Here is a 13,844-nt window from a genome sequence, read left to right on the forward strand (position 1 = left end):
GCTCTGTAGAGGCAGAGTTAGGTGGAACTCTGAGCTGGGCTGCTTCAGTGTAACTCTGGCTCTGCTCTGTTCAGTGTGTGACCCTAGTTAATTGATTGATTTACCCTCCATGCCTCAGTTTCCTCATCTCTAAAATGAGGACAGTACCTTACAAGGTTGTTGTGTGGATTAAATAACACATGATGTAAGACAATGCCCGGTACACATTAAGTACTACTTACACATTAGCTTTGTATGTACATAAATAAAGGCATTGACACAGGCCCTTTGTCAATTTATGAGCCAACAGAGGCTCTGGGGGATTTAAAAACTGCCCAAGATAATTCAGCTAGTAAGTGACTAAGGTGTGACTTTAAAACCTTCTATGTCAAACTCAAAGCCTAGCTTTAATGACTCTGCTGGCTTTTTGAGGTGTGGCAAATCACTTAACTGTAGATCGTAGGTTTTTAAATTTTATTTTTATTTTTTTATTGGAGTATAGTTGACATATAATGTTACATTAGTTTCAGGTGTTCAACATAGTGATTCACCTTCTCTGTATGTTTTGCTATGTGCCCCACAAGTGTAGCTACCATCTGTCACCATACAATGCTATTATAATGTCATTGACTGTATTCCTTATGCTGTGCCTTTTATTCCTGTGACTTATTCATTCTATAACTGGATACCTATATCTCCCACCCCCCTTCCCCTATTTTGTCCATCTCCTTCCACCTTGCCCCTGCAACCCTCAGTTTATTCTCTGTATTTACAGGTCTGATTCAGCTTTTTGTTTTCTTTATTTTTCATTTGTTTTGTATTTTATATTCCACATACAAGTGAAATCATATGGTATTTGTCTTGACTTATTTTACTTCTTAGCATAATACCCTCTAGATCTGTCCATGTTGTCATAAGTGGCACGATCTTATCTTTTTTAAGGCTGCGTAATATTCGTGTGTGTGTGTGTGTTTGTATAACATGCATACCACGTCTTCCTTATTCATTCTTAGGTTGTTTCCATATCTTGGCTATTGTAAGTAAGGCTGCCATGAATATAGAGGTGCATATATCTTTTCCAGTTTGTGTTTTTGTTTTCTTTTGGTAAATACCCAGTAGTTATAATTATTGGATCATATAGTATTTCTATTTTTAATTTTTTGAGAAACCTCCATACTGTTTTCCACAGTGGCTGTACTAATTTACATTCCCACCAGCAGTGCATGAGGGTTCTTTTTTCTCTACATTCTTAGCACTTGTTATTTTGTGTCTATTTGAGTTTAGCCTATGGATTGTGGGTTTTATAGCTGTTTGCCCATCTATCCATCGGTCTTGTATCTTCTAATTTGGATTTTTTATTATGTTCTCATTTTGTCAATAAAATGTATTTCCTTAAAACATCTGTAATTTCAACAGGAATTATAAAGTACAATAATAAAACAGTTGCTCTTAAAAAATGCTGCTCAAAGAATTAGATAAGAACTTTAAAAAGCCATGCTAAAAGTGCTAAATTGTGAAAGGCACAAAATGTCATTTCATGTGACATTTGACAATGGCTATCACTTGTAGGTTTTGTGGAAATCAAGACACTTATTATTAGGCATTTTGAGTTGACCATTTTAAAACAATTATGGCATTACTGTTTTAACCATATGCACATCTTAATTACCAGGAAGAAACCATATCAACTTTTATAGCTCATGGAAAGCTGTCTAATTTCTATTCTAGATTAAGGTAAAGAGAATTAAGGCCTGAGAAGTGACAGGGCTGCTTAGCCACAGTGGCAGTTGAGGTTGATGAGAATTAACAGCTTTTGACTGTTAGCAGAATGGCGGTGTAATGGGATCTGCTTATGGTAATGAAGCATTGACTTGATGGCTGCGTGAAATGATGCTTTCTCATTTATTTTATACAATTATTGGGGAGATCTGTTCGATGATGATAGTAAGTCCAGAATTTTTAGATTTCTGTAGGATATATACTTTCAATATTGAGTTGAAAATTAGAAGCCCTATTTTATAGTATTATCAATTTGTAATTACCTTATGGAGAAACTAATTCCAAGTAACAAAATAAAAACAAAACAAAACCACTCTAATTATCCAGTACCTTATCTTTCTTAAGTAGCTGCAATTTGGGGGGAGTATTTAATATATCTCTAAATTGGAAATTGTCCAACCATTTAAGTTACTCAAAAAAAATCCAGTAAAGTTTTGGAGTTTATTTATATCTTGTCTCTGGGCAAGATAAAGAATTATCTCAAGATGATGTGTAGGCACTGTTCAAGTTTATTTAAAGTTTCAGCCAGGGAGATGCTCAAGATCAAAACAATTGGCAATGAAGGAAAAGATGCTTCAGGGTATGTGGCAATGTGACATTAAAGATTACGTCAGATAAAGTCTGCCTCAGGAATGACCATATGTCTTTTCCATCTGACGTCTGTTTCAGGACCCAGACAAATGAGTCAAAGGTTTCAGATCCACTTTGAAGAATTGTTCTTTCATCACTTTTATTAGGTTTGTTTACAAATTAATCAGATGTGTTTGAAATGGTTCAAATGTGCATACATTCAAATGAATGGACACAATGGCAAAATTATATTCTTAAAAATTTGGACAGGAATTTCAGTTTGTATGGGTTTGTGCCGTTGAGTACTATGATGAAGTATAGATATCTGTGCTTTTCACTTAGAGAAAGAAGAGAAATCCGCCCACCCCTAGTTTTAAGCTAATACAGGAACGAAATGGGAGGAAATAATGGTTCTTTTCTAAGAGAGACTTTTCCAAGATGACTTTAAAAGAACAGGCGAAGGAGAGCAGAGCCGCGTCAGTTGTGGCTTGGGTTCGAGATAAGCAGAAGTGTGTGTGTGCTTAACGTCACAGTGCAGGAGGCTTTCCCCAGAGCAGTTTGCCTGTTCAGGGAGCTGTTTCATTTTGTGTCTGATACACAATGATACACTTTGGAAAATAGCTGGTTCCCTGCCTGTTGCTTCATTATGGATTATACAGGTAAAATTAAATGTAAAATATTGTCCTGCCATGTAAACTTACTTAAAAGAAAATCTTTTGCATTTAAATTTAAAAATTATGTTGATTGTGTTTGTGTTTTTAAAAATATCATGTATTTGTTGTATACATGAATCATTTATCATGAATTTGTTGTATACAAATTTTGATTAGTTTAGGATAAGCACTTAAGGGAATTTGTCAGATATACCCTTGTTTTTTCTATTTAAGTTTGGGTCATACTCAAACAGACTTAAAATAAAATGCCATCCGTAATTAATTCTCATGCCTCCCCTCTGGGCCAGAAGGTTTAGAGTACAAATATCTGAGTTCAGGTTATGCCACCCAGAGAATAAAATATACTCACCATCTACAGAGAGCTTCTGGTTTCTGTAAAGTATTTTTAGCATTGTGATAGTTGCTTTGTGCATGTGTGTGGCTAAGTCTTTTAGATAGAATGGCTATAATGTGGTATTTGGGGAATTACAGTTTTTACTCCAAATTTTCTGAATAGTGGTATGTCTAGAAATTTTGGATAGAGAACTAGCCTCTTTTTTAAATTGCATAATCTTATTCCCAAATCCTAGTTTCTGAATGGTAAATTAGTACAGGTTTGGAAATAAGGTTAGACCAACCATGGGTGCTGGTTGCTTGGTGAGTAAGTGGGGGATTCCATGGGATCAGGTGGGCTGAGAGTGGGGTTAGGAGGTGAGGTGATGATAAGAAGGAAAGGGCATGAGTCTTTGCCAAAATATGTGAGCAAATTCAACAATTAATTACCTTAATTCAAAGTTGTATTACCTTAAATTTGAACTTTTAGGTAATGGTGACACTGTTTTTTGACAGATTCCTTTTAAACTAAAGAACATAGGCTTTTGGAAGATTTTCAACCAGGGCAGAGACCCACCTTTCATACCCAATATAATGACAAAATCCCAATGTGCATTTAGAATAAGCTGTACTTACATTCTCTATAAATGATCCCTTTTGATGTGTGTGTAGATCTTTGACAATATGGTACCAAATTGTAAAATTTTGTGAAATTGATAATTAAAAAAAAAACTTTTTGTTATCATGTAATGTATTATTTGCTTCAGGGGTACAGGTCTGAAATTGATAATTTAAAATGTAATTTTTAGGAGCTTATTATGTAAAGGACTTTTGTAAATATTTTTTGAAGATTTAAAATAGTTACCTAAAATCTTTTTTTCTATAAATCCATATTTTCCTATTTTAGAGCTTCTTTAAAACAAATATAAGTGTGTGTATGTGTGTGTGTATTTGTGTGTATATATTTTGGGTTTTTTTTTTCATAAGATTAATGTACCAGAATTTTTGTTTCACAGCTCTGAAATAAAATAGACTTACCTTTTAGAAGGTGCACTATATGTGTGCTACTCTGTAGAAGCAGAAAGGGACATATTTTATAGCCTATGCAAAGAACTAAAATTTCCAAAATCTTACAGGGAGCTTTACTGTGAATATGTTTTCAGTTAGAAATTTGTACCTATTTTCCAAAGATCAGAATCATTGATTCTTTCATTTTTCTATAGTGTATATATTGCCACTAAACCACTTCTATGTTGTTTTCAGGTAATACTTTATAAACATGTAGGTGGTATTCCAAAAGACGCACAAGTTTAACATGCTAAGTAGACATCAAGAGGAGTACTAAGGGAACTTTAGTGTGAACAAAAGCTCCAGGGAAATTCCAGATATGACACTTCCAAATTAGTTATTGTGTGTATCCTATAGAGAATATATGGTTTAAGTTCTTACAATATTAATAGATAAATTAATTAAGTTAGTTGTCTGATGTGGTAGGAAGCTATTTTGGATGTTGTCTTCTATGGTTATTTTTATAAACATATACATAATTGCAAATATAGGTATATTTGCTCTAGTAAACTGCAAAGAGAAGAATGCATATGTTTTCAGTTCATGGGAGAGTGACTTCTTTTGTCTTTGAAAAGAGAATTTATTTTATTGTCAGCACAGTTCATGAAGCATAACCACTTTGTTCTTAATGATGTCATCATAGCACTGAAAGGGTTATCATGCAGTAGAAAACAATTCTTTTTTTTTTTTTTAAAGATTTTATTTATTTGACAGAGAGAGATCACAAGTAGATGGAGAGGAAGGCAGAGAGAGAGAGAGGGAGGGAAGCAGGCTTCTTGCTGAGCAGAGAGTCCGATGTGGGACTCGATCCCAGGACCCTGAGATCATGACCCGAGCCGAAGGCAGCGGCTTAACCCACTGAGCCACCCAGGCGCCCCTAGAAAACAATTCTTGATGATTCAAGAGTAGATTTATTTATTTTTATTATTTTTTTAAATTTGACAGAGAGAGAGAGAGAGAATGAGAGAGGGAATGGGAGGGGCAGAGGGAGAAGCAGACTCCCTGATGAGCAGGGAGACCATTGTGGGGCTCGATCCCAGGACCCTTGAGCCGAAAGCAGATGCTTAACTGACTGAGTCACCCAGGGCCCCTGTTTATTTTTCTTGGAAAGCTCTTTTCTTGGAAAGCTCAGGGTTCCATGTCATCCATGTGGTTTCCTTTCAGTTTTTTCAGGTCTCTGTTGAAATGCCATCTTTTAAGGGCAACATTACCTGACAGTTTTACCTGAATAACTCTCCCATTCAGACACTTCTCAGCCTTGAGTTCCTTATATCTTTCTTTATAACGCATGCCACCACCTGACATATGACATATTTGTCTGTCTTACCCACTAGACTATAAGCGCCATAGAGGAGGCCAGGAAATAGTTGTTGAGTGACTTATGAATGGGGTTTCCTCTAAAAATAACTATTGACTTGGGTTTAAGATTTTTACTACTATCTTTATCAACAGAGTTCTGATCTAACAATGAAGATTTTGGCCACTAAATTATTTTGAATATTGATCTCTCCTTTCATTGCTCATTTTATCCCAAAATTAGCAGTACTCACTTTACTAATGGAAGGTAAGGTTGCAAGCAGGCATAATTAGACAGAATTGGTAATTCAAAATCACTTTGGTTTTGGAATGTATTATGTGACTTTTTTTTTTTTTTTTTTGGAGAGGCATGGAAGATATCAGATCAGTTTTATTTCATTATATTTTCCTTAGGCTACACATGAAAATTTGTCTTCATTCTCTGAGCTCATGCCAGGTGCCTAGAGTAGAGAATTAGAGCAAAATAAGGTTTTGTAATCTATTTAGTCAAAGATGGGCTTTCCTTGATATAGATTCCAGCCTTCTAAAGTATTTAGAAATACCTCAGGCCTCCAGAGGTTGTAGAAATCTTAGTAGGAGTCAGAGGTTGTCATTTGTGTCCAGTTTTGCTGGCAAGTGAGATACCTCATGTTTTTTTAACATACTGACCTTGTTATAGTTCTCTAAAAAGTTGACTTCTTGAAAAATATTGCAGCCTTTAGCTTACTCTCAGGGGTCAGCACCAAAAAGTGAGTATAGGCACTCAGAAAAGTGCATCTATATATGCATATGTACACCTTCATGTATGAACTCAAGGAAGGAGCTACATCAGTGATTCAGCAAAGCAGTTATTGCATATAGATTATGGCCTCTGGTGAATTATCTCTTACCCAGGATCATTTTCTCATTCTGCTTTTCCTCTGGGGTCTCTATTGGCCACATCCATCTACCATTTGTGTGCTCTTTGTGTACAACATCTAGTACGCGATTTAAAATAGACCTTATGTAAGATAATATTCTGGTTTCAACCCTTTTGAAGGGTATTGCCCTTTTGTACTTCCTACAGTTATATCTTAATGGCATTACTGATATTCTCCTCTGGTTGTTACCATGACCAATAATTTGGGAGGGATACATTTTTCTTGATTCCTGAATTTTAATTCCTTAATTCCTGAACGGCATAGTCCTCTGTCATTTTTAGCTTTCTCTGGTGACCCTTTCTCTTTTAATAATATTTTTCTCCATGGAGCACTGGGTTTGGTGCATAAACAATGAATTCTGGGACACTGAAAAGAAATTTAAAAAAAATAAAAATTTTTAAAAAAAGAATATTTTTCCCACATTTTCAGTTGATTTCTATTTTCCTTGTTTTAATGGAATACTTAAAATTAGTTTTCAAGAGTAATTATGGAAGAGTGTTTGAGAGCACATACTTTGGAACCAGATGACCTAGGTTTGAATCCCAGTTTATCATTTAGTACTTCATTCAGCTTGGTGAGTTATTTCACTATCTATCAAATATGGGTACTAAATGTATCTACATCTTAGGGTTGTTATAAAGAGTCAATAAGTTAATACATGAAAGCTTCCAGAATTCTACCTGGTGCATCATGAAAATTCAGTAAATACTAGTTATTGTTATTCTTTCATACAACAAAATGTTTGTTCTTTTCTAATGTAGCATCATTGCACTTTCTTCATAATGATTTAGCATTTTTAGTAAGCAAAGGTCAAATTACCTTGAATAAGTTATGCTATGTTCATACAATGGAATATTACGTAACCGTTAAAAGGATGAGATGGATCTGCATATACTGACCAGAAATGCTATTAATATTTTTGATGGTAATTTGCAGTTCCACATTCATATCAGAATTTAACATTTAAAAACTATATTATGTAAAAACATGTCTTTGAAAATGTAAGAAAGTATTGGGTGTACAGCTTAGATGAATAGATGGAGAGGAAGCTTGAGCCCTTGAATTTCTATTTTATATGATTTTAAAAGTATGGGATTGTGGGAATACACACACACACACACACACACACACACACACACACTCTTTTTATGTATTTCAGTGTTTTGAAAACATTAAAATTTATTTTTTTGCTTGTATTGGATAGATACTCCAGTGAAAGTCTACATACTTCTAACTTAAAAAAAAAACAAACAGATTTCTAAGAGCAAAGGCAGTGTAGGAGAGTTTTATTTATCAAGTGAGTCAAAAGACAAAATAACAATACCTTCAATTATTTCTTTGCAGGACTAGATTGAAAAGAAATATGTGGGTCCTGTGTGCCCAGTGACACACAGGTATACATAGGTGTGTGCACACAGCCTTAAAATGACTGAGTTACTCTGGAAAAGGACAGGAAGTCTCATAAGGCAAAATAAAGAAAAATAAGGCCAAAGGAATGGGATAAGAGAAATGTATCTTAATAATATAGTCGTAGAGCTGTGGTTTTTACATTTGAATAATAGTTGCAACATAACTAATAATGTAATTGCTAACATTTGAGAGTTCACTGTGTGCCAAGCAGTGTTCTAAGCACTTTGTTATTTTTCTGTTGGTATATGGGTATATTTTTATGCCCAGAATGTGTGTGCAGATGTATACATATTTCCACGTAATTGCGATTGAGTGTATAGCCCTTGATCTGTCAGTCTAGCATAAGTGTAGAAAAAAAAAAAACACCAATGAGTTCTGTAGTTATTTTTAAAGGTAGTTTACTTTTCTCATTTCTGATATTCTTAATTCCCTTGAAAAGTTTTACTTGCTGCATAAAACCAAGAACCCCGATCTGCATGATATCTTTGTGGTTAGTTGCTGTAAAGCCAATATTTAAATTTCTTTGAGGTCTTTTTTGGTGCCGGGCATTACAGGGTGAAGATTTCATCAGGAGGGTGAATATATATGTGGATCTGGGTCTTGTGCATTTTGTGACAAAGGAATTCCCCTTTGAATCGCCTGTTCCCCTAAAGCCCCTGGAGCCTCTGGCTCAAGCCGCCCGTCGGTCTGTGCAGTGTCTCTTACGTCATCGGTGTATGCATAAGCCCTGCTATTGTCTTACTGCTACAGCAGGGCTGGGGATTGCAGTGTCCGCTGTTGCTGCTGCTACCTAGTCCTGCCTCCTGCATCCCAGAAGAGCCACGTTGGCTTGCCTTTCCCTATCGGATTTTCAGAAGCAGCTCTTCGGTTTTTGTGCTGTTGGAGACCTTGCTTTTCAGTCACACAGGAGAACACTGGAGCTTGTAAGAGGAGAATCTGGCAGCTGGACACAGCTTGGACTGCATTGTGTGTCTTCATGACCCCTGCTGTGTAGCGGCTCATCTTTTCACTCTCACACGTACACTCTCCTCGATTTTATTTCCTTCCTTTTTTTTTCTTTCTTTCTTCTAATTTTTTTTAAAAGCAGCCTCTGGAGCCAGCCATGTTTGGCACTGAATCTTCATGTAAGTAAATGGATCCCACTTCTTTGCTGTTTAGAAATCTGTTTGCTGTCAAGGTTTCATTGGCTTGGACTTCATATCACTTTGCCTTAGGTCGTTAACAGCCTTTGTGTTTTGGCTCTAATTACAAAGGAATTGATCCCAGGGAAGGCACTCCTCCCTATCTGGGTTATTCATCCTTAAGGCCAGGGATGTCAGTGTGGTCAAAACCAGGCCTTTGAGAGCGAGGAGAGAGGAAGACAGGAATCCAGGCAGTCTCCTCAGAACGTGTTAATTGATGGGATCAAGTCTGTCACTGATCTATTGTGTGTTCTATAATGCTCCTTAAACCTAAAGTAGAAACTGGTAGGATCTGAGATGGTAGTGTTTATTAGAAAGGGAAAAAGGGTTTACAGTTTTTATCTAAAAGGAAAAAAAAGGTGTCATTATACCCTCTTCCTTCATATTTTTACAAAAGCATAGGAGTAGACATTATATGCAGATTTAAAGAAAAAGAAATAAGCTTTATTGTAGAGTTTTTTTTTTTTTTTAACAGAATGGTTTCAATATTGATATGCTGGCTAGCGTCACAATCCAACAGCATCATATCTCTCTTAAAACTTATACAATGAAATTGCTTTGGTGCAGAGCAGGCCCTGCACAATGCCTGGGCTGGACAGCACTTGTAGACAGCTACAATTGGTATTTAAAAAATGATGACCTGCCTGACTAATTTGAGCATTATTTAATGTTGGATGTAGAATAATATAACTTATCCAAGCAATCTGACAGGCTTTGCAGAATATTTTGTCATTATTCATAAGCAAAGATGACAGTTAAGTATTTCTGAGGAGACTCAACCTGCTGGCCTAGAACATTAAAAATTGGCATGATACCATCTTTGTGGGGAGAAGGGAGTTAGGGCAGGAATTCAGGAAATGCATTTCATAAGAATTTATAATCCGACCTTTTCTTTCTGATCTCAGGTGATTGGTGTACCTATTAGTGTGCAGCTGATGATTATTCTAGAATAGTTGTATTTCAAGAGAGTTTATAATCCTCAGTTTTTTTGTTTCTTGGTTGGTTTTTTAAAGGATTGATTATTTTTGTTGTTTCACATGGAAGCTTCTCATTGCTGAAATTAACCACCCTGACTAATGAAGGTCAAGATAGAGTAACAATGAGACATAATGTTCCATTCAGCATATGATAATATTAAACAATATTTTTTGAATTTACTTAATGGTACATCTGGAATTATTGTCACTGAAGAAGTAGGAACAGATTATTAAGTGGCAAAGACTTTCTACAGTTTCATTTTAGTCATGGAATTTTGATGTAGGAGCATAGGTATGGATAGAGATATTTATCTACTGAAGGAGAATTAGTCTTATTACTTTGTTTAGCTGAAAATAGAAGTTGAAACTCAGTGTGGGAGTCTTTGGGCTCTTGGATTAGGGACTCTAACAGTGTCTGGCCAGGTTTACTAAGCAGATACAGCCTTTCTTGATTATTAAACCTGATCTTTTAATAATGTCACCCATGTGCTGTGTGGTATGTTTGAAAACTGCTGGTTGCTTTTGGTCTCCGTGGCTACCAGCTTACTGAACAGACAGAATACCATTCAGAAGACAGAATACCCATCATGCAGATTTTTGCATTTTTTTAACCTAATTGAGTATTAAGTTTTGCTTCTTGCTTATCACTAGAAGACCATAGCTAGGTTTGTATTGTCAGTGATAATCATTAAGTGTTGAGAAGGGACTGCCTTCTTTTGATAAGGAGGTGCCTTAAATCTATACTCAGAGTTTAGACGAGTGTATTTTCTTTCTGTTTGGAGGCATAGCTTTCTAGGCCTTTAATTTCTGCCTTTTGGCAGCTTCATAGGCTGAAACTGTCTATATTTAGAATATTCAGAAAAATAAGTCACGTTTCGAGTTCTAATTAGTTCAGAAGGAATCTTCAAAACCAACTAAGACATTCTCACTAAATTTTTATAATAAATAGTTGTTTATTTACCCTGTGTACCATGTTGTGCTAGATCCCGAAAAGGTCATTTTTTTCTAACATATTCTGATTTCATTATTCTTATTTTCGATTTCTGGTTGTAGTACTTTGCTTGTATTGGATGTTTTAAATTGAAGTATGGTTTACATAGGACAAAGTGTCTTAGTCAAAGTATGCAGCTTGGTAAATTTTTGCCTATGGTTTATACCCATGGAACCACGCCCCAGATTAAGATACAGAATATTTGTATTACTCTAGAAATTTCCTTTGTGACGACCTTTTCCAGTCAAAAGGAAATCACTATTTTGACTTCTTCTGCTTGTAGAGTCACATGTAAATGGCCTTTGGAAATTTTCTCTCTCTTGCTCTGCCTATAAGAGAAGGAAATGTCAGTGTCCTCATTTTTCAAGTATTTGAGTAAGTTGATTTTATGTTTCAGACCTTTGTAGTCAGGAATTTTTAGTAGCTGGTGTCACGTTATAACATGTTCTATGTCGCTAAAATAGCATTGCTCCATTTAAATATCTAAAGACCCTCCCCTCCAGCACACACATACAAAAGCCTTAAAAACATAAAAAAATTTACCTGCAAGAGTAGACACTGTTCTTCAAAGTTAAAGACTTACATGGCTATAGTATCAGAATTAGTAAATGCTCTTACATTGTTTTAGTGAATATCTTTAACAGTGCCAGTATCAGTTTTTCTGACTTAGTAGATCTGAATCTCCTTGGTTATATAGATTGGCTACTGTCTATTTTGGGCCCACTTGGAATGCAAATGTTCGATATTATATGTGGATGAATCCTTACAAAGCAGGAAGTCTAGCTTCTGTAGCTCTGTTGCCATCTTGAAGTATTTCATTGAGCTTTTCCTTTACTGAAATTTCCCATGTCTAAAAATGGGAGTAGTATGTCTGTCTGCTCTTTATCTGCTTTGAGGAAATGCAATTTTAGTTTCTGTGGTCAGAATTTAGGTTTAAGAAAAAAGTACTATCAGTAAAGTTTTGTTAAAGAAAGTAGTCATTAAAATGCATATTTTTGGTACTTAATTTTACTTAATGATATTTAAAAATCAATATATTGAATTCTACAAAAATTTGAAAATTTTATTTTTCTCTTTAAATTTTATAAAGGGACAGAAAAAAATTCATCTTTTCTTTTGGTGGAATAAAGAAAACCAGTTTTGTACTGCTATCATTTGGTTACATCCTTCTTGATAAAGCCAGTTATTCTCCAAAGTATAAACACGTCAAGTACAATGAACATTTATTCAATTAGCATTTATCTCACTTAGTCCTCCTTCTGTCTCCCCTCCCATATTTAACTTTTTCAGGCCTCAAGGGTACCATTTAAGGTGTGCTGTGGTGGGAATTGTGCCCTGGTTTAACACATTAATATGGCTTCCAGAGACCCTGTCTTATTAGTCTAGTGAAGAGAGCAACATGTTACCTTTTGAGAAACAGCATGCCTCTGGGCAAATAATTTTTCATTTAATCCCTCCTTCCAAAATTTTGTTATAGTTGTAATAAATTCAAAAGAACATCTAGTGTGTCTGTGAAGGGGAAAAAGAAATAACTAACGTGCCAATAAAGCGGTAGGATTTAGTGAGCTTAGTAGTGATGGGGAAATGTTGGATATGTGTGTCGAGGTGTCAGTTCTCTTGAGCTCTGGTGTGACTGGCCCTGCAGTTGTCTGGATGCCCACATCACTTTGAGTAGGTAGCTAGATGCTGGAAAGGATTTGGGATACATGTGATACCCCATGTGGTTTATCTTTGATGGACACCAGAAGAACAGCTGTTGCCCTTTGTTTTCATTACCAATGAATGCATTAAGTTGGAACTGACAACTTCTCAGTTTTAATAGTGAGTGTGTTTCTAAGAATAATGTAATTATCTCAAATTTTGAGCCATTGTGTGGAAGACAGTCAAAAGAATATACTCTAGCAATATTAGGTCACCAAGAAACTATACAATTAAACAGGCATCTCTTTGATAGAGCAACAAATGAGTCATACTCCTTTCTTTACATGCATTTCAGGGCCATTCTTGACAACCAGTCATATGTGAGGTTAAACTTGGATCTATTGTTTTGGTGTAATTTCTGTGAATCAGTTGAGATGTTAATAATTACCATGTTCATTCAAAAATGCCTATTCACAACTGGACCATTTTCCCATATAAGTCCTAAGTAGTCTTATTAAATAATTGTGTCAGAGTGCTGTTTTTGCTGTTAGTATGTTTGGCATTCTAGTACTATATTATTTTGTTTTCCCCTTTATTAGCTTTTGTCATATGGAACAAGATAATTTAGGAATACAGCCATTTCCCTTTCCTACAGCTTTAACTGGCTATTAGTACTTAGCTGCATTGGATTTTAGATTCTTTCCTCTTACTTAAAGCAAAAGTACAAATACTTACGTATACACATAAAAACTTACCTCTAAGTCAGCCCTCAAGCAGTGAGTGTAAAAGAAAAATATTATTCTACATAACTTCAGATAAGTAGAATACCACAGATTGCTAATGTCACAAATATGGGAAAGTAATTACAGATAACAGAGATTTATGTTGGGACATGATCATACAGGAGCCTGGGAAAGTTAAATAAAGCTAATATAACTTTTGACTTGTTTTGCTGTATCATCTTTTCTTTCCTTCTGACAATATATTTCTGATGTGAAATTTCCTTTTGGGTTTCTCGCATGTTAATGTTTGACATTGTAATTTTT

The 13,844-nt window shown here is 35.4% G+C and overlaps 1 protein-coding gene across 10 annotated transcripts in view; it reads left to right on the top strand.

Annotated features, from left to right (window-relative positions):
- ST7 (suppression of tumorigenicity 7) overlaps positions 1-13,844 on the top strand; it is a 242,932-nt gene that overhangs the window by 45,602 nt on the left and 183,486 nt on the right. The window contains exon 1 of one of the 10 annotated variants that reach the window (XM_047695092.1): positions 2,960-2,987. The exons of 8 other annotated variants lie outside the window; for them this stretch is intronic. In XM_047695092.1, coding sequence (XP_047551048.1) covers positions 2,975-2,987 — 13 coding nt within the window. In that variant the 5' untranslated portion in view covers positions 2,960-2,974. Of the gene's footprint in view, positions 1-2,959; positions 2,988-8,773; positions 9,133-13,844 lie in introns of those variants that run through there. One more of the 10 variants, XM_047695091.1, reaches the window with a different exon arrangement.

The sequence above is a fragment of the Lutra lutra genome, chromosome 11, assembly GCF_902655055.1.
Source record: "Lutra lutra chromosome 11, mLutLut1.2, whole genome shotgun sequence".
NCBI lineage: Eukaryota > Metazoa > Chordata > Mammalia > Carnivora > Mustelidae > Lutra > Lutra lutra.